At 50.0% G+C, this 21,713-nt stretch overlaps 1 protein-coding gene across 9 annotated transcripts in view; it reads right to left on the bottom strand.

Annotated features, from left to right (window-relative positions):
* RALGAPA2 (Ral GTPase activating protein catalytic subunit alpha 2) overlaps window positions 1–21,713 on the bottom strand; it is a 92,851-nt gene that overhangs the window by 21,677 nt on the left and 49,461 nt on the right. For 8 of the 9 annotated variants that reach the window (XM_048297977.1, XM_048297980.1, XM_048297983.1 and 5 more), the window contains 2 exons: window positions 18,417–18,575; window positions 14,254–14,381 (listed from right to left, as the gene is read on the bottom strand). In XM_048297977.1, the coding sequence (XP_048153934.1) occupies window positions 14,254–14,381; window positions 18,417–18,575 (287 nt within the window). The remainder of the gene's footprint in view (window positions 1–14,253; window positions 14,382–18,416; window positions 18,576–21,713) is intronic. The other variant, XM_048297984.1, reaches the window with a different exon arrangement.

The raw sequence follows: 21,713 nt of genomic DNA, 5'->3' as shown, positions 1-21,713 counted from the left end.
TCTGCACAGCCCCTTCCATCTGCTTCCTGCCAGGCCCTCCTGACACATCTCGTTCTGCAGCCAGCGCAGAGATGCTCCTTTGTGACGGCGACCGCAAATCACCGCGAGGGCCAACCCTTCCCCGGCACGTGCCTCCGAGCACCGTCTGCAGCTCCACGGATCACAGAAAGGACCCTAATGAGGCGAGCGTGCCCAGCAGCTCAGTCCCTGGTGCCCAGGGGACGCCCTGCCCAGGTGGCACGGCCTCCCCACAGAGCCAGCCTGAGCACAAACTCGGGAAGCTTCTGCTGAAGTCACGTCAGCTCCTCAGTGTTCTCGCTGCTGCTTCCAGCCAGTGCCCTTTAACCTACGCTTCTGAAGTTCTTTACATCCCTAACTGCTGAGTCACGTCAGGTATGAAAGGAGATCGTGAGGATCCCAAACAGAAAGGCAGGGAGCACAAGAGGAATTTTTAATGAAGCATCGAAGCTGGTGGAGGCAGAGAAGGGGAACATGCAGGGATGGCGACCCAGGGAAGAAGCTACACAGCAGGGACCCTGTGTGCTGTCGGGCTGCTGTCAGGTTTTCCTGTGTTCGGGTTTTCTTCCAATTTTGTTTAACTTACTGTCTCAAAAATCAACCCCCGAATTTCACCCAGTTTGAAAAGGAAGGCTTTTATCCTTCAATTACCAACTAATCCATCTTCTGCAGAACACAACCGGCACTGCACTCGCTCCTGCCCACTTACACACTGTCTCTTCCCATACTTACACTCTGAGGAGCTCAGGAAACCATTTCTTCCCAGTCAATTACAAAAGGAGAATTGGTGTCTTTTGGCATAAGAACAAGCAGCTGTAAACAGCCTTTTTCCACGCACCTTTGTCACTACGACCACCGTGTCGCCACCCACATCAGGCCCCTGCTACGTGAGCAGCCTGCAAAATTTTATCCATTAGCTGGGAAATGCCCGCTGCAACCCAAGACGAGCCCATCCAAATAATTTCACTTGCCAATTAACTTTGGAAATACATGACAGCCTTGTCTTTGGGTGTGATTTCAGAGCCTACAGCGCCTCTTGCACTGCCAAGCTTTCCAGTTTGGGCCTGCGGCGTGTGACTCGGTGTAACTGCAGGAACACTGGCACGCAGAAGTGGGATATTGGATGTTCAATATTTGGCTTTTTTGGCAACATCTCTTCTCACTCCCTGCCCTGGCGTTTATCTGTGCAGGCACACTGCTATATCTGATCCCCTGGACAATGCCAGCAATACCGCTGCACATGCTGCTACCTTGCGCAAGGTTGGGCTCCCGGTTTGAATCTGCCTCTCCAAAGCAGACACTGCTCCAGAGCCTGAAACAATGCCCAGCACTTCGCCATGAAAAGAGAGAAAGTGAACATTAGCACATCAAAGGCCCCTCTCTGAAAGAAGAAAAATTGCACGATGCACACTTTAATCTTTCTGACAATCTATGCATGGCCTGAGCTGAATTCTGTTTTTCACACAAATGGGAATGCTCGATACGAGCACATCTGTACCAACAGCAACAAGAACAGAGAAACGTGAGCTAGCACAGACTTTGAACTTTTAAAATATGGATTAACACGCAACAATATTTAACAGCTGATAGAACAACATCCCCCTTATCTCTCTTAATAAACCCAAATTACATCAAATGTTTTACAGGCAACATGCAGAAAGGCTGCTAAAAATATTTCAATCTAAAAATAAAAAGGTTGGTATTAAATAAAATACAGGCAGTATTAAAATCTTAGTGTAAATGCCGATTGTATAAAATCAGTTACCTGTCAGAGAACAGCCTTAAGAGTAATTCACTCAACTAACGCTTCCATTTAGCTAACTAAGGGTGGAATAGGACCCCTGCTTACAGATTTAAAATACTGCTAAAACACGTGTACAGCATCTAAACTCGTTCTGCTGCATTCAGGCAGAGACTTCTGCCTGTAGATCTCCTCGCACTGGGAGGACTCACATCCATCAGCCCCGAGAAGCAAACACTGGGACATCTCTGCACATCCAGAAAACCGGAGCACGGGCAACGGCACGATCCCAGCAGAGAGGGGCAAGAGGTGCCTCCTTCTCATTCCTTCACCAGGATGCCCTGTGTGCTGCTCAAGCCTCACTGAGATTGTCTGCACATTTTTTTCAGCTGACAACAAATTAAACAGAGTCCAAATGCTTGTGGAGAGGAGGAGAGGGACTGCCCAGGAGCAACATCCCAGTTTTCTTCATGTAAAAGAACTGCACCCCCTAAATATCAGCTGTAATGGAGTGGTATATTGACAAGCATGCCTTAGCAAATGCACATGCTGAGTGGATTTGTTCCCAACTCAGTTTCGGCCAGCGAGACAACATCTTGGAAGAACTTCACCAGGAACCCAACCTCGGACCTGCAGAACATCAGCAACAGAGAAGAGGCAGCACCGTGGCTGAGCCTCACACATGCCTGACACTGCACACAAACCACCAGCACGTTCCCAGACAAAACACCTGCACTTCCCAAAAAGCTTGAGAAAAATCCCACTTTTCTTGCAGATCTGCCAGCAAGTTAAAACGCTTCAGTCCCAAAAAGGAGCGGGGGAGCACACACGGATTTGCCGAATGGACTGTTTGAAGCGGGGGATCAGTGGTGAGACGACGAGCTGGCATGCAGAAATACTGGGCAAGGAATTAAAAGTGGCTGTTTTGGAAACCTCTCCACAGAGGAGCCTGCCTGTGCCTTGGACACCCACCGCGCCACAGACCAGCACGCTGAAGTACCACAAAACCAGGGGCTCTCTGCACTCGTTCACAAAAACCATCTGCAATTTACAGCGTTTGCGTTGCTAAACGTGGCCCCAGGCCCAAGACCTTTATTTCCCTTCATATTTTGCTTCTCCAGGATACAGCCTTGCTCAAAGCACCGGCTAAAATGCATATTGGGGGAGGAAAGAATGGCTGGACCGGACAGATGGTCGGCCTTTGGATGCTGAAAGGGATTTTGAAAGAGTTGAGTAGTATGACTTAATTCTTGTCCTGAATATTGAAGGTAAACACAGATCAATCCAAGTGAGGCAGGGCACAGCTACAGCCCTACACCACCGTGCTGTGTGTAAAAACCAGCACCAGATCACGAATGCCACAATGAAAAAATCCCCAACATTTTCTTTAAACTCCTGCCACTGGATATACTGCCTCTCAGTATTTGTTTGCTCAGCAAACAGAAATTGAACGCATTTTTAAAAATGCAATGATTTACTTGCCCTACACAAATCACTGACTCAGCACGTTACTGCACAGTCAGAATGCACAGAGCTGAAGCAGAGAAACCCCTCGGTACTCAGGAGCTTGGGTCCTGCTGTTTTCTCCCAGTTCTGGACCACAACAGTCTCTCTGACAACTCCAGCAGCGATGGTGGATTCTGCTCCATCCTAAAAATCTCCTTGTAGTGAATGCTACATAGAACCAGCAACGCTGTCTCAGGCCTGATGCTCAAAATGTAGCAAAAGGAGGAAATACGAGGGCGGGAAAACGTGAGCTCCAGGTATCATGTTTCTAACGTTCTTCCAGCAAGTACCAACAAGAAAAATGAAACATTTGTTTTACTGATCTCTGTGTATTGTCCTTAGCAATACGAGGGAAGATTCAAACCCGATGTTTTGGGCAGCAAAGAACACGGGAGCCCATGTGAGGCGTTTGTTTGCAAACCCCAGTTTCACAGATACTGTAACTGATGCACGAAGTGGGAACAGAAAGTAAAATCTCTCCACTTTGCTTTCCGAGATCCCGGGACTTTGTGTGTTGACTTTTGGGATTCCAAACTGCACGTTGCTGTGGCATTTAAAACAAACGGAAACGCTGGCATGCAAATCCTATTCAGCAACTTGAGAATACTGAGGGCTTTTACAAGGCAAAGAACACGTTAAAAGTTCATTAATTAACCAGTGCTTGGGAACAGATGGAATGGCTATCTGGGCTCTAATTACTGTAAGTTGGGACAGAGGTTCACAGACCTTAATGAGGTTCAATAAAATGAATGATTACACATCAATCACAATTAGAGAAACCTGTAAGATGAGCTGAATTATCATGGCAACAAGTCATAAAACATGGGAGCACAAAACCCAACAGGCTCTGCGAAAGCCCAGGAAGAAAGGGTTTCTGAATTCAAACAGTTCCCCTGGACTGGAACAATCCCTCTCTCCTGCCAGGCTCAGGGAGTTAACGATGAGGGCTGTGCTGTCCCCCCTGGCAGCCTGGGGCAAGGGACTACTCACACTGGCACGTGTGGGTGGGCGGGACTGCTATTCCTACAACTCCAAACCTTCAAATAGCATGGAGTTTTATTTAAGGACAGACAAATAATCCCAGCCATTTCCATTTCTTACCAGCAGAGCTGCCTGTGGGAAACGGTGTTTTCAGAGCCTCAAATTTCCCAGCTGCGAGAGAGGCTGGCGATGGGGAGAGGAAGGTGGTGGGGTGGACACAGAAATTCAACGTGCAGAGTCCTGTTCGCTTATGATCTCGGGCGTGTCTGAGCCTCAGCTTCAGGGCTTGTCCTCCAAAGTGCTCTGCGCTTCTGCCATCCTGCCTGCACTGCCACATTGCCTGAAGGGTGCCAGTCTGGCAAGCGCAGCCCTCACGAGCCCCCTTTCAGTAACCAGGAAGCCAGTCAGGGTCACAGGGACGGCAAAGTTCAGGAGAGAGCTTCCAGGAACACAGAAAAGCAAAGGGCCTGGCAGCTTGAGCTCTCTCCCTAAGTTGTAATGGATTCAGTGTCACGGCACAGTTTTGGTGTCAAGGCTTTGCAGCACTGAGACACGGAGCTAACCCCAAGTTTGTTACACAGGTAACACGGAGATCTGCAGTGGAATAACTGCTCCCTGAACGACGCTGCCCTGCCTGGCTGGAAGGTGGGCAGGGGGAAGGCCTGCTGTACCTCAGGAAGCCACAAACTGTAGGCCAGCAAGGTGTCAGATAATCCACACTGTCGCATGGGTGAAAACGAGCCAGGCAGATGATCCTAAAGAGGCGCCACAAGTTCAGCTGTTCAGCACAAGTTAGTTACAGGTTCTCAAAAAAACTGGCCCAGGCCAATTCAGAGAAGTATTAAACCCCAGAAAATTACCTGAGATTTTGTTTAACAGAAACTACCGTATAGGCACTACATTGTTACTAAACATTAGGTTTAAGAAATCATCAAAAGCCATCTGCTCCTGTTTATACACCAGAGCCCCGACAGTTAATCATACTGGGAAATACAAGCGGAATTGTGACACTGAGGAAAGAAAAACCACAAATTCAATCTGCCAGCCAGAAAACCTGCTACAAAAAGTAGCTTTCTCTTATTCCTCTCACTTACTGTCACCGTGTTCACACCCCCAGTAACAGGCTGGCTTTCAAAGTTTTTCGAGTGCGGGTGGAGGGGAAGCCTCTCCTCTCTAAAGGTTGGTGTAGGGATTACGGTGCTGCTCACCAGAGTTACCTTTTATACAAGAGGCACAAAATTTCTGCGCCTCTCTCCTTTTGGTGCCAGCTGCACGGAGCACATCAGGCTGGAAGGGAGTCAGATCTGTCTCGCCTCCTCAAAGTGTGGCCAGCACTCAACTCAGCCACTCATTTTCAATACCAGAGAAACAAAGTCATAAACAAAGTCCAAAGCTAAGCCTAAAAGCATTTTTCCTGTTTAGAAAGTTATTCCTTAACTTTTGATTAAGCAATTTCAGCATGTGTGCCTTGTGGAAACCGCACGCTGAAGTCAGGGTTTCTTCAGAAGAGAAAAAGAGAAATTTGAGAAACGATGTGAACCTGTACTGGCGATGGCATGTTTGTGTTAGCACCAGTGCCTGGAAGGCTGGGGAAGTACACATGGAAATGCCCGCCCGCGGACCTGCTCTCCCGCAGCCTTTGTGCCTTCCCACCGCCGTTTCTGGGACAAGGGAGCAGCCCTGCTGGATGGGAGCTGCCTCTCCGAGGCCAGCACCTGGCCTTGGGCCCTGGCGAGGTCACGGGTGCATCCCCACCAGACCCACCGCAGGCCGCTGTGGAGTCACCAGGCCCACGGGAGCCCTCGAGCCGTCCCCTCGGAAAAGATTTTTCCAACGCCGGGACGTCTTAAATCCCTCCCGGCAGGAGCCTTCACCTGCTGCAGCACCGCCCGCGGGGGAGCCCGTAACAAGTGGCTCCCGGGGAGCCCGAGCGCCGAGCTCGGCCACCTCGGTGCTCGGGCTCCGGTCCCTTTGTTCCTTTGTTGCGCCGGAGGGAGCGGGAGCGGCGCTTCCCGCGGCGCCGCCGCTCCTGCCCCGCTCGTCCCTCGCGAGCGCTTTTTGTCTGGGAGCAGCGCTGCGCCAGCCCCGCTCTCCGCTCCCTCCGAGCGAGCCTTTCCGTGACCTAGATAACGCCACAGAAAGCAAGCGCCATGGGCTTCGGTTCTCCCCGAGTTCCGCGGCTTAATTTGATGATTGCGCTGCAAGAACCGAGACGCATCCTTTTAATCTAAATGACTCGGGGTAATTTAACTTGATTTTATTAAAACGTCGGAACGCTCGCTGCGCGTTCCGCACAAAGGAATTAGAGGGGAAGGTTAAGAATCAGCATCAGGGATACCAGCAGCTCCCTCTAGTTGGAAAGTGCATTATTATTGTCCCTGAAGAGCCAGTAAATAGCAAAGATCCCCAAATGTTACAAGCTGCTTACATCAAGCGGCTTGGGAACTCGCGCTGGAATACGTAATCCTTGTAGATCCACTGGCTATACAAGACTTGGATTCCCTCCTCCCGAATGAAAACAACTTTTTATTATCTATGGCGGTGACTTCTGATTTTTTATTTATTTTTTTTTAACGCGTTAACTATCCAAAAATTTTAAAATCCCAGCATTTGACAACGAACCTACTTTGGAACAAAAAACAAAACAAAACAAAACAAACCTGCCGCATGTTAGAGCGGCAATTTGCAAACAGGCTTTCACCGAAATTTAAAATAAGCGTTGGAGCGTGCATATGCTTTAAATAAATATAGGGTTTCAGATATTGATCCAGAAGCCACCTCCTTACATTTCCATGGCTTTGAAACTAAAGAAGAGGCTTTTTAGCCTGAGGGGTTAAAAGTGTGGGTGTGGAAGTGGGCTTTTGTTGGAAAAATTAGCAATGCTATGAGTCATTGTGCATTAGCGGCAGAATAGTTTTGCATCTTGTATGAATCCAGACACCATATGCCATGCGGGGCCGGCCGGCGCTGCGGTGCCACGTGGGCATCCCCAGCGGAAAGGCTGTCGGAGCGCGGCGGCGGCCGCGGCAGCGCGGCCAGCCCGGCCCGCCGGACATTGTCGGGAGCAGCAGGAACAGCTGGTAAGCCAGCAGAGCCCCGCTCGCCCGGCCGGCATGCTAATGAGGCGGCCGGGCCGCACAAAGCCCCGCGCCCAGGGGAGCGACCCCGGGGCCCGGGGAGCCGTGCGAGGGCTCGGCCCGCGCCCCCGGCACCGCCGGTGCGTCCCCGCCGGGGCGGCCGCGGCGCTGCTCCGCCAGCCCCGCTCTGCCGGCGCCCCCGACTCGCAGCCCGGCCACAGAAACCGCACTGGCCTTGCTCATCACCGACCTGCTTGTGACAAAACCCGAACAAAAACAACCCCAGCCAGTCCCGAGTGCGAGCGGGAATTCAGAGTAAAGTTTCCGAAAGACACAACGGAGATTCAGCTACGCAAATCCCTTCAAAGTTAACAGGGGGAAACAGCAAAATCATCCAAAATTACTTTGAAAAGACACAGAATGTGAACCCCCTGCAAACCACCAAGAACCACCACAAGATGGGATGAAGTACTTTGTTAGTAACCCGAATGTACCAATTCTGCTTCTGTCCAAGAACCGAAGAATGAGCGAGCGCCTCTCACGAAACACAAGTTGGGAGGCTCTTTATCTAACCCAGAAGAAAACGTGAAGCACCGCGGGGACAGGTGTTTGCACCTCTGCGTACCTCGCACCTTCCCGTGAAAGGAACGTTTACTGCTCATAAACAAAGCCCCGTACCGCATTGTGTGCCCCTGCAATCTGCCCGGGAGGCGTCCTCCCGTCCCGGGCTCCCGGGAAGCACCTTGGCAGGGTGGGATCACACCCTCCGAACTACGCTATTTCCAGCGGGATCATAACTTCCCCGTTTTTGGCAGGGGTTAAAGAGGCGTGGCTGTGTGGTTTAGGACCCTTGTTTGCAACTAGTACACACCTATTAGTACACACGTCACTTAGAAATCCACAGCTGAGTTTGTTTTGTTGGGTTTTTTATCCTGACCCGTTATCCCACAGTGAGCTCACTTTTCATTTAAAAACCCATTACATTCTTGATGTCACTTAAGTCCAGGTTTGTTTTTGGAACTGTCCATTATATCAGCCAGCGAAGAAGAGCCTCTACAACGGCTGGGGTTTATTCAGTGCTACTGAAGAGCGCAGATGCTGCCCAGAGATCGGCAGTTTAAAACTCTTGTGTCAGAATCGGCCTGTGGCTTTCTCAACAGCCCTCAGTGAACTTTGCAGCTCCCAGCCATGGGGGAGGATAGCAGTGCCTCACGTTATAGCGACTATAAAATAAACTGCACTGTTCCCACGCAGCCACCCCAGCAGTGCGCGTACAAGCTGTGCGTCTAACAAGGCACCACGAGCAGGTTCAGGGATGGACACGGAACAGAAAATAGAGAACTGTGATCCCATTGTGTCCGCACAGCACAGCGGCATGCAGCATTTAGACCTGCAGAAGCGTTTTATACTCTTTAGACATGCACCGGCGGGACGCAGTAGATTCTCTGCGAGTCCATGAAGAGCTCTGTGAATGAGAGCTGAGGAGCCGCCTCCACAATCCCATGTAATGCCACCTAAAAGCTTTGCCTCGCATGACTTATTACAGGCTGGAGCAGATTAGAGGCATCGATCGCTGCCTGGAGAAGGTTCTGGCTGCGAGGAGGGAAGGCAGAGGAGACAGACAGCCCGGCCATCGATCGGCTGCGGCAGGAACCGCGCGGGATGAAGGGCAGAGCTGCCAGCGCCCGCCCGCGCAGCCCCATCCACGGCCTCCCTCGGATCTGGGCACCCCTCGCCAAGGGCGGCGAGCAGGACCTGCTGCTGCTCTCCACGGACACTGGCCACTGACAGGCGCTCCTGTGAGCCAGGGCCGGCCGCTCAGCAGAAAACCGTCAGGGGCCATGTCACATAGATTGCCACAGCTCCTGTGACACATGCTTTAGAATTTCATAGCAATTTCTATCAGCATCGATATAGCCGGAGGGCACCTCTTCTTGGGATGAAATAAAGGGGACAAACTGTGAACCCTCTCTGAAAGGAGTAACAGGCTTTCCATCTCATTTCCCCGGTGCGATCAAACACTGCCTCGTACCCACAGCAGAGTTCCGAACCCCAGCGCCACAAAACATGCACTGAAAGGGACAACAAAACGTGTCCGACACCACACGAGCCTCCAAGAACATCTGACAGCCATTCACACAATTAAGTCCAACACAGTAAATACCTTTCTTTCCCAGATAAAGCAGGTAAGCAGATCAGGGACTCTCTATTAGGTTAATCAGAAATTGGCTTAAGCCAAGAAAGGGATTTAATTCAGAATTTGAAGCTGATGTTCTCTGCTTAATCTTCTTGGTTCCAGATATTAACACATCTAGGATATATGAGTATGTCAATATCTGGATGAGACGTAACGAATTAAAGCTCTGGGTATCTTTTGGTGTTGTGTGTTTAGACGGGAGTTTTGGCTGTACCCCGCCGAGCTGCCGGCTGGCACGGGTCAGCAGGCACACCACTGCCATGCCAGTGGAGAAAGCAGTCGCTCACGTACCAAACTACTTCTCCAGCGTACGGGCTGTGTTTTCCTCTGGCCCACAGAAAGGAGTGCAAACTGTGAGTTGGGAAATGGTGACATCCTGTGCTCAGATACTACGTCAAGAGTTCTCACCCCCACCGTGCTTGTTTGTGCTTGTTCCAATGCACAGACACCTCCAGCGCCCGACCTCACAGCAAAGCGGAGCGCAGGAGCCAACAGGCAGAATGAGATCAAACCCCTCTGCTACCCATAAGAACAAACCAACTTATCCTAAAAGCGAGGTTTTGTACAGAGATGATTTTATAATCAGTGTGTTAATAAACCCCAACAAGAACTGGCCCCCTATTTACTCATTCACAGGAAGACACGTGTAGTAGCTCGAATTGCTAGGAAAAGAATTTAAAGACTACCAGAAATCACTGAAGAATGCAGGGAAGAAGCCCACTGGTGCTGGCACACGGGACATGCTCCACCTGCCCCAAGGCAGCTTACAAAGAGCTGCTCAAAGCTGAGGCAACATTTCAGACGTGTTGGGATCTTTCCTACTCTTCTCTAAATTCAGTTAGCATCCCAGTCAGGAAGGACTGGGATTATGAGAGTTATTTGCAATGGTGGAGGAAAAAAAAAAAACAAACCCAAAGCGGTAAGGTACTAGAAATAACAGTGGAACAATTTTCAAATTAAACCAATTCAGTCCAAGGAGAAAAGAAATGGCTCCATTTGGAAAGATAACCTGGGCAGTGAGAATTGCATTTCCCTGGGCATTCTAAGAGGAGCTTTTTGCTCAGACATCACTATCCCCAAATCCCAAAGTCATTTTGGAGACCAGGATTGAATTACGGGCCAACCAAAGTGCCTGTAACACCTGCCAAACTAGTTACATTTTCATGTCTGAAGGCTGACTAGCACCTGAGCTTAGAAACCGTCAGCTTAGACAGCAGCTGCCAATCAGACCTGTAAATACTTCAATCCAAAGCCTGGTTCCTCCAGTATTTATCTTCACAGACAAGAGCAGGTCCCAGAGAGGAGCTCTGCTGCAGCTTAGTGCCACGGCACTCCAGATCACACAAGTGTTCAAAAAATCCTCCCCAGCACACAGCTTGTTTTGCACAAGCTGGAAGAGCTTTCAGAGATGCAGCTTTACAGCCCTGCTCCCACCAGTTTTTGAAATATTCAGCATTACTGGAACCAGAACAGACCCTTGCTTAGTTATGGCATGTAATAATTTGTTTGCAAGAGAGGTTGTTCCCTCCTTTCCCCAGCAAATACAAAGGAGGCTCGGATGCACTCAAAAGCCTGCATAAATATATTCCTCTCAATTCAAAAACTGTAGCAAGCTTAATATTATTTCCTGTCCTTGTAAAATTTAAGTCACCTTACTAGTCATGGTTTTTGTAAGTCCCGGTCATATCTAAAGTCAGTTACTGCCTGAAAAAGCAGCCTGGAGAGGCTGCTGGAGCACATTGCCTCGTGCCCAGCAGTTACTCAAGGATGGCAAGAGTCCCAGTTAGCAGGGGCTGCAGCCGTCAGCCTCGGTGCTCCAGGGCCCCAAGGAGGAATAAAATGTGAATTTGGAACATAAACTGATGCGCAATCATCCCTGCCCACGGAAGCGCTGCGGCAGCGGCAGCTCTGTTCCATAGACGACTGAGCTGTGCTTGCACCACCCTGGGCCAGCTCCTGCACACTGCCATCATGTGCCCTTTGGTGGACACAAAGAACCTGTGGCCAGAACAGCTCTAAACTGAAGTGTAAATATAGTTAATTGCTTTTTAATGAATCTCGTGCCCTAGTGAATTCCTTAAAACCAAAAGCGTTACATAAACGTAAGAGAAAAGAGATCTTAAAAAGTCTGACGTGGTCTGCCATAGTTACTTTCTTCATTTTCAAAGAGATTTCCAACAGAAAGCTGTATTTGGGCACGGCAGTGGAATTTGTGTCATCATGACCAAGCGGCTGCGGGCAGCGAGATGCTCCCGCGGCTCTGCGGTCCCGGTCCCCATGGAAACCGGACTCGGATATTGTCCTCCGCTCGCTGGAGCACCAAGTCGGGAGCCTTTTGTGCCTGATGAGATTTCTTCCACAACCTTCCAGCAACAGACCCTACAGCTTCCTCCTGACTCTTTCCTAATTGAGATGCAAATTAATCTCTGTGGCTGATTACACTTCCCTTACAGCCCCTGACAAGTGCAGCTGTAGCCGGAGTTTACAGACTTTCCAACAAGTGACTTCAGCTGTCACTGCTGGCAAGGCGCTGCCCCGGCTCCCCAGCACACGACCCCGACCCTCCGCCGCACCACGCAGGGCAGCGACGAGGATGGGGCTCTCTGCGGGTACTTCACGCCCAGCCACTGCTCCAGCCCGAGCACCACGGACGCAGCACCCCATCACCACGGAACCACTGACACCAGTTTGATCCGTTTCTAACCACACCACAGCCAAAAGGTCTTTAGCTGCTGACCCTTAGCAGGGATGTTTCCTTGCAACATGACCCACGTGCCAAAGAGAAGCTGGAGACTGATCCTCCTCAGCTCTGCCTCGCTGCAGCCTGCAGCCCTCATCCCAACTACAGTTATGATTAGTGTGTGCCAAACATCAGCCCTTACTCTGCCAGGATCATTGCTTTCTATTTCTCCCTCCCACTGATGTTTTTTGAGTTATTTCCATCTCCAGTCTGACAAAGGCACCTTCATTTACTGTTTGCACTGCTTCCCTCCTGTCCTCCTCGCAGCAGCTGGCACAGCAAACACGGGACCTGAGCCACTCAACCCTTTGGGAGCTGTGCTGGACAGGTCCAAGCGTGACCTTCACTCATCTACACACTCACGTTCCAACTGCCGGCTTTAGTGTATCTCAGAGCCTTCGCTGCCTACAGACAGAATGAGTTATGGATAGCTTTCTCTCCTGCTCCAGTATCACCCCGATGGGATCTGCCCACCACATCCCCTTTGTCCCATTTCAGCAGCTTCTCACTCCACTTCCATGTATCAGACAGACAAGTGGCAGTTGATTCACTACGGACAGCACTGGTGCAAAAGCAGACGCAAAAAAAGGCGGAAAAGAATGTGGGGACAGATGCTGCCTCAGACCCGCACGGAGAAGCGCCCTGTGCTGTGGGGTCTGTGCTGCTCTGTCACCCCAGGGACACGCAGGGACCCTCAGGGACACTCCCTTGGAAAGCAGGAGCACGGCCAGCTGGTGAGTGCTGCTCACTCACAAAATGCTCAACACCAAAAAACGGGAGGACTGCGGGTGGGAGCAAGGGGCTGGGATAGCCTTGGTCTTGTAACTGCTGCTACTTATGTCCACCTTACTGCACTGTTACTTTAGTATTAAACACTGAGAAACAGACAGATTAAGCTAAATTCTGCACAGCACAGTTTCAGGGATTTGTTCGATTTCTCTCAAGAAACAAGAAAACACGACGAGTCTTGACTCGCCCGTCAGGCATTGCCACAGTCTGCACAACCACCACCAACTGCCTTTGCTTTACCGTGACTAAACAATTCGTTATTAACACAAATCTACTTTTAATTTCTGATTGCTACTTCTGCAAAGTGTCCTGGATAAAACTTAGCCTTTAAAAACCCCCAGCTTTGGGGATACTCCGTGTTTTAAAAATGTGCATCTCAAACTAATTCCTCAGCATTCTTCCAAAGATCAAAACGTTCCACAAACTCTCTTTCAAAGTCATGTGATTAGAAAAATACTCAAACCAAAAGCTCCCCAGAGAAAGCAAAGTGCAGTGAGCGCTTGTCCTGAGGTAAGCGACGTGATTAGCAAAACAAGCTATACGACACATGAAGGCACTATGGGAAGATCCCAGAATGGGTGCAAACCAGTGCTGGCACTGTGGGTCTGTGCAGCACCCGAGAACCACAGTGTATGTCACAACTCCTGTCCCAGAGAAGCACATCCTCCAGCCACCTTCCAGCCACTGGTGGAAAACAGGCTCTGAAAATGCCCAAACACAGGCGTGGCTGGAATGAAACTGGAATTTGGGACCTGAAACATCCATACCCGAGGACGAATCCCATCTGTCTTATTAATGTAATGAGTCCAAGTAAAGTTAATTGGATAGGATAAGAGCATGGCTGAGCTCTGGCTATCAGCCCGACATACACAGGCCACAGCTTCCATCCGTGTCAAAGCAAACCGGGAGCTACCACTACTCGCAGTCCAAAGCTAATTCAGTGCTAAGCTCAGGCCCACCAGCAGCGAGACAGAAGCTGCCGGTGACAGACTCCTGTGACGTTACCATTTCGGTTTTGAAACACCGGATGGCAGCCGGGTGTGAGCCGCTGAAAGCCTCGAGCGGGACGCGAAGAAAGCTGTGACCTTTGCCGATAAAATCAGGAAACAGGAAGGATTTTCATCCCAGCCTACCTCTCTGCAGGACGATGTGCTCCAGGTGAGAACCCTAGCAAGGGGAGCTTTGCCCCATGGAGAAAGGATACAAGCTCTGGTAGAGTGGGATGAGGGACTTGACAGCTCTGCTGGCGTTGATGCACGTGGCACAGATCAGGCTCGGCAGCAGCTTCGCGGTCACGATGGCGCCGTCAAAGAGGGGACCGAAAAACGGCACCTGGGCAGCCCAAAACAGAAAAGCAGGCTTCAGAACCACCGCAGGAGACTGGCACAGCATTGCGCCGTAAGGCGGTGCGACCACGCCGCTCCCCGCGCTGGAACTTGCAGCGTGACATTCAACCCCCCCAAGCTGGCGAGTGCTTAAATCCCCCACGACCGCCCTCGGCGCACTACACAAACACACACCCGCCTCAGAACGTTCTGCTGGGGAAGCACGAGCTTGGTGCGCACAGGAACTGAGTCCATCTATGGATTCGCAATCGACGTGCCTTCGGCAGCGGATATTAAGGGCTTCCTTTCCATCTGGGCTCCCAACAGGGGACCCTGATTCACTGGCTGACTCCAACACACTGGCAAAGATGTATTTACTTCAGATAATCCTCTACAAACTCCTTCCATGGACTTCATAGAAGGGAGTAAAAACTTGAGCTGGCCCAAAATAAGGAGGTGTGTGGAAGGCAGAGGAGATCGCAGAGCAGGGACTCTCTCAGGGGCACAACACGGGGTCGGCACAGGCACAAATGGGCCCAGCCCAGCAGGTCAAGGTGCCCAAATGCTGCTGCTTCAGGGCCACCTCCAGAGGAAGCCCTGTGCGACGTCCTCTGGTGACCTAAGGCTCTGCAGATGAAGGCCACGCTACGTACAAGAGATGCTTTCTAAAAGTAAACCGTGTCCAGAATTGCAGACACGAAACGGACCTGAGCCTGTCAAACTCAGAAAATTTTGGTGTTTAGCTACGTAACTTTTAGTACCTACGGGTCCTCAAACTCATTTCCCTCTCACAGACTCAAAATGAAAAAACCAACTAAACCCAACTAAAGCCCTAGACAGAAGCCAGCAGCAATTATCAATGTTTAAGCTATGGATTTTTTCCATCTGTACAGAGGCTTATCACATAAATAAATACCCTCTATTATTCTTCTCCAACTGCTTGTGGGTGACTGTGACAGTCATTCAATAAATGGACAAAGGGAATAATATAAATCCCCTGCATCTAGGGAATTCCTCTAATTAGAAGTGGCAATGAATTACAGAAGAAATTTGGGTTTAATGTAACATCTGCAAATGACAGCTGTCTCTGCACACACTTATTCTGTCATTCCTTTACTTAAAATAATTACCCACCCCCCAAAAAAGTGTAAAATGTTTCCATAGCGGTTTTGCCTTCTTTTAGATTTTTTTTTTTTATTCACTGCTGGCATTACTAACCAGGCAGTTGGAAGGAAAAGGGACAGAGGAAAGCCCGTGCCACCAAAACGATAACGCTACAGAGCGTCGAGTCTTTCCTCTTTGGGAAGCAATGTTGTTAGGTGAAATTCTTATCCCGTGCCCTGCCTAGAAGCACTGACAGTGGGAGAGGAGAATGTAGAAGCACAAAATAAGGAGGTTCAGTACGTACCAGCATTAAAATGATACCACCACACAAATACCAGAAATGTAAAGTCAGATTAGCAGATGCTGCTGGGGCAGGGAAATTCCCTTCCGGGCTTTTTGGACAAGTAGGTTTTGCTTACAGGACTTGCTGTCCCGGCTTCAAACCCACCTGGAGCTGGGGAGTGAGGCAGACTTTCTCGTGCTGCACTAGGGAATTCGCAGATGTAACCCACGGACAAGGTGTGTGTATCCCACCCAGGGAGAGCAGCAGTGGAGCCAAGGGCTCCGGACACGCCGCGATCCGAGCGCCGCACAGCCGGACCAGGCGCACACAAAGCTCGGAATTATTCATTCCCGAGCAGATCCAGCGGCCTCGCCGAGGGTCATTAAAGTCAATGGAGCTGCATCTCGTCAGCTTCCATCTGCACAGGGGCTCGGCCCTAACGAGGGCCGGGGGCGGGGGGAGGCCAGGGGAACGCGCAGGGCGCGCTCCCCACTCGGCTCCGCTCCGAACCCGGCACCGCGCACCCAGCCCAGGAAAACAGGGCTCTGATGGCCACAACAAACAAACAGTCTGCTTTGACAGGAATCGATTTTACAAAACAGAGGGAAAGATCCCCTTCTGTGAGTGCTCCAAATGTCACCGCAAGTTATCCACGAAGCAAAAATTAATATTCAGCCCACTGCAAACACTTGCTTTGTTCCAATTTTTCCAACAGAAAAATCATTATTTCTGTTGCCCGCAGTAAAAGTAGGCAAGGTTAAATAAACCTTCCGAGCACAAAGACTTCCTCTCGACAGCGAGCAGCACTAGTTAAAAGAGTGGGGAATGGGTAAATTATTGTACCAAATGGCTGAGAATTAATCTCTGATGACGAGCTGCAATCTAACGAGGCATCTGTGTCCCAGGGAACCCGCAGCATGTCCCTGGCGGTATGTGCAGTGCGGAGCCTGCCTGGCATGCTTTGTCCCCTCTCACAGGCAGCTTTTCCTCTCATTGTTCCCAATATCCTCGTGCATCTGTGACGCGTGGAATGCATTCACACTAACAGACTTACTATTGTCTTCCCTCCGAAGCTTTGTCGGGCAAAGACTGCAGCACGGTTCCTGATAATTATATTGCTTAATTAATCAAGACAAAAAAAATTTGCAAATCATTGCCCGGTTGCCAAGCAGGGAGATCAAAAATGAAAACAATACAAGCTGAAGCAACATAACAAAAGTAACAGCTATCTGATCAGAAATTCTTCTATAATGAAGCTATTAATGCTAAAGCGGTTAATGTTAACATTGCTCCAGGTGTCTCTACTTGGCTGCAAACAAAAAGGCTAACATTATGGATATAAAAGGCCAAATGTTGCCATGGATTCTGTAACCTGATAGAGAGGACAGCCTTTTCATTCGATTAGGGAATGCAATTTAAATACCAGGGACTGAAGCCAAACAACAGACATTTCTCTCTGCAAGCCTCTTTCATTCACCCTGGGGTCAGTAGCTGGTGAACAAAAGGTCAGCCACACTTGCCCTGGAAATGTCTGGATTAATTTTATTACATTGTAATGGTTTGTACTTTAAATGTAGGGATAACACTAAATTTCCAGTTAGCTCTTATCCTGGCTGCCCGTCGGGTGGCTTTGACCAATATGTAAGGTGACACAGCTTTTCTCCATCGCTCCAGAGACATCTCGAGCCTGTTCCTAACGCTCGGCTCTCTAAGTTCCCTGATGGAACGCTAAAAGCTAAAATGCTCAAAAAGTAAACTGCAGAGCTCAACACGAAGTATAAAAAAGCCCCAACAACCTGCTACTAGAAAATTTTCAAGTTTGAAATGTCTACTGACAAACCCCTGGTTGTCAACATCTAACAGCTCCGTCGTTTGCAACTCAAAAAACACTGTCTGCAGCTGGTGACAAGGGATATGATGGAGGCATCTAGAACAGCCGGTTACTCCTCTGGACAAATACTGTCCCTCGTATAAGGCAAAAGGTGTTTATCACACTGATTACCTTCACAAAGTATATTTAATGCATATTTTTGCATCCATGATGTACCAGACAAGCACTTGCAGAGGTGGCTTTTTTTTACACCCGTGCACAGATGTACCTACACACACATCTCTGACGTTTTGCAAAAAAAAAGGCATTTTTTTCCAAAAGCTGTCTCAACTGCGAGCCTCCCATACTTTGTTTGGTGACAGGATGTCCAACGCCCACACCATCCCACCCAGGCAGGAGGCAGCGACAGCCCCGCAGACGCGCGAGGCTCTGCACGGTACCGCGTGGGCAGCACTGACCCAGCACCACACGAGGAGCTCGCCTCGGGAGCGGTTCGCTCTCCCTGCCTCGGAAGAAATTCACAATGGTGCTAAATACTGTCCTTCACCCAGTAACTTCCGCGGGCTGGGAACTCTGAAATGCTTCTCTCAGTGCTAAGTGTGGCTATAAAATGAATGAGCAGTCACTGCCAGCACCATTAGTAACTCTAGTTTTAAAGTAAGCTCATTGCTCAGCTCATCTTTCACCCGAATCGCACAGACTGGTTTTGTACTCGCTGGGGAAAAAGCAACCCCCAGACTCTAAGCCACCGAGCCTTACTTGAGCAACGCAACTGCTGCTGACTTGCACAACACAGCAGAGCCAGTAGAGCACCCAGAACGTACCTCGGGTTTCTTCATGATCTCAATGAAGAACATGTGATTCTTCATGGGGTAGATGACGATGAGGACGTCCCCGAAGTCGGTGGGGATGATGCCCCTGCGGTAGTTGCGGGTGTGCTCGGACCACACGATGTGAACCTCATCATTTCCCAAGTGACGGAGCTGCAACGGCAAATTGGCTCTTTATTAATCCGAGCGATAACCACGCTTCAGGAGGGGTCACGGCTCACAAATTGAATTACAATGCTCGGTAGCAGGAATATTTCATTACGGAAAAAGTTAAAATATTGTTTTTCTCCAGTTGCTCATGAAAGCATCAGCTCAATAATTTGCTTCATTTAGAACTCATTGTTGTCTGATGGCTTAATTAAGTCATTATCAAACTAGCCATTAGCATGATATGTAAATGTACATTACCTACAGTGATTTAAGATGGAAAACCGAATTACTAGAACAAAGCATTAACCAACAGAGCATTGTATTCCAGCTAAAATAAGGCAGCTGTCACAGAAATATGAAATGCCTTGACTCAGAATGTCAAGAAACTGCCTGTCATGAACCACTATAACTGAATTTATTATCCACAAGCATCTCCTCGCTGACTGTGTCTGGAGGGGGCTCCTGCTTGAAACGTCAGCAAAATATCTGGGCAATGCGAAGTAGAGAAGAATGGGGAATACCGTGGGAGTTACACCTTTTCATTTGGAGCAGAGTTGCATGAAATACCGATAAAATTTAAACATGACAACCGCAGAAAGCATCCGAGAGCCTCTCTGTGTGTGTGTGTGTGTGCGTGTGTGTGTTTGCTCTGCTGCTGGAGGTGATCTAACAGATGGCAAAAACTATTTGGCAATCACGTACAAGCCTCGCACAATGGTTTCAACTGTAAGCTTTAAAGTTAAAATGTAATCCACACGCAGAATGCCAGCTCCAAGCATAAAGAGAATTTAAGTCCCACTTAGAGCTTAAAAGACACCCCCCACCCTCCAATTTGGTGCTACCCCTGGAACAATGTGCACAATAGACCGAACAAAGAAGCCAAAACGAAGCTCTGCTACTTCACTCTGTGTGGGGGGAGAGAAAAAAGGGAAGAGAAGGTGGTGGTTTTCACTGGTAAATAACAACTAACACCAGCATGCTTTGGATCAGCCCACACTGCGCTGATGAAACTTCCCTGTTCAGAACCAGGCAGTGCCTTTAGAAGGAAAACCTTTCACTCCTATGTATTGGTGCCAAACTGGACCCCCTCAGTCACGAGAGAAATGTGGCAAAACCACACTGTGAAAAATCAAAGAAAAAGCTACAACTGTGACCTTGGCTTACAGTTCATATTCCAGCAGAACCAAGTAAAGCTCCGTTCACAGAAGGACTGAGATCCTCAGCTTATTTTAAATGAGACAGAAGATAATAATTGCGTTTTATTTACACCCATGAGTAGAAGGTAATTTTAGCTCTGTTTGAAGAAAACATGAACCATTTTTGTCTTGAAAAAACACGGGAACATTAACAATACTATTATTAGAGCTTCTTACGCGTACAAAACAAGTAGAAGTTGCTGTTCTGGTGGTCACCTCAATAGCTGTGCAGAATCCCAGTAAAAACAAAGGAACACACAAGAAAACACATGTTGGTAATGCCACAGGCTGACGTCTACCAGAGGAAGCAGGAATTTACATACAGGGCAAAATCCTGATCTCACTCTCCATGACCAGGTGCAGCCAGGTCACCTCCAAACTGATTAGAGGCAAGATGTCAAGTTTAGTCTTACAAACCCCTAAAATCCATCTGGTGAGCAGACTTTGTGCACAGCAGGTCCCAGATGCTGAGGGTGCCTGGCCAGGCTGCCCCACTCCAAGGACGGGCCCAGCTCAGCCCAGCTGAGCTCAGTGAACCCCCGGCCAGGGATTTGCGAGGGCCCATGTTTGGAGGCTGAGCCCAAGCCAGCTCTGGCGCTGGCTTCCCAGCACAGAGAGCCCACAAATGTGGCACCCAGCAACCTGTGCTGTAGGAAGCCCAACAAGTAAACGTGGACACGGAATTCCGTAAGGCAGTGCCACTGCCTGGTTGCAGAGGGCAATTCACAAACCCAGCTCAGCTCTTCTGAAGAAAAGGCTCTGTACTGCCATGCCTCCTATGGCTTTTGAGGTGAGAAACAGCACATACTGCCGAAAAAACAGTCATCCAAGCATGTCCAAATACTGCTTGAGGGACCCTTTTTAAAATCCCAAGGAACTGTTCTGATAATAATCAAACACTTTGTACTGGTACTGCAGTCTTGAGAACAAAATTCAGCGAAGAAGGGAATTTAGCTGAACCAACACTTGCTGTGTTCATGAATCCCTAACTCTGCCACGATCCCCACTGGCGTGTGCCAGTGACTTGTTCTAGAGCTTGAGTTACTGCCCTTGTTTCCAAGTCACACATCCTTAAGCACCACAGCTACAAGGTATAATGCTACAAAGAAAAAACTGGCATTAATCAAAAATACTTGTTATTGAGAGATAACTTCATTGATAAAAAGCCGTTATCATAATCTCATCAGTGACAATAAGCCAGCTGCTATTTCCCTGTGTTGTTTATTCAAAACAGCAGCTGTGGGGCAGACTCAGTGCCCTGAAGGACTTCAGCAAGTTGTGCTGAAATGTTCAAAGCCCCACGGCTGACGCATGCCGAGCCAGAGCTCCAGGCTGCTCTCTCCACCAAATTCAGGGGTGGAGGGGGGGGATTAAGGAAAAAAGCTACACCAAAAAAAAATCCCAAAGCAGCCACGAAATCAGATCGGTATCAGAAGCAAAGCCCAACAAGAGGCTGGAACGATGGCTCTGCGAACGCGGCGGGGAACGGCAGCCCTGGCAATGGCAGCGTGTGCTCGGCGGGCGCGCAGGAACGAGCCCGGCCCGGCTAACGGGGCCCGGCCCGGCTAACGGGGGCCCTGGCCCGGCTAACGGGGCCCGGCCCGGCTAACGGGGCCCCTGGCCCGGCTAACGGGGCCCCTGGCCCGGCTAACGGGGGCCCTGGCCCGGCTAACGGGGGCCCGGCTAACGGGGGCCCGGCCCGGCTAACGGGGGCCCTGGCCCGGCTAACGGGGGCCCTGGCCCGGCTAACGGGGGCCCGGCCCGGCTAACGGGGGCCCGGCCCGGCTAACGGGGGCCCTGGCCCGGCTAACGGGGGCCCGGCCCGGCTAACGGGGCCCCGCTGTCCCTCCCGCGGCCCCGGGCGCGCAGCTCCAGCGCCGAGCTCCGCGGGTGCCCGCGGCCGGCAGGCAGTGCTGACACTGGTCACGGTGCACACCTCCGGCAT

The sequence above is a fragment of the Corvus hawaiiensis genome, chromosome 3 (genome assembly GCF_020740725.1).
Source record: "Corvus hawaiiensis isolate bCorHaw1 chromosome 3, bCorHaw1.pri.cur, whole genome shotgun sequence".
Lineage (NCBI taxonomy): Eukaryota > Metazoa > Chordata > Aves > Passeriformes > Corvidae > Corvus > Corvus hawaiiensis.
This window is presented reverse-complemented; position numbering and strand designations above follow the sequence as displayed.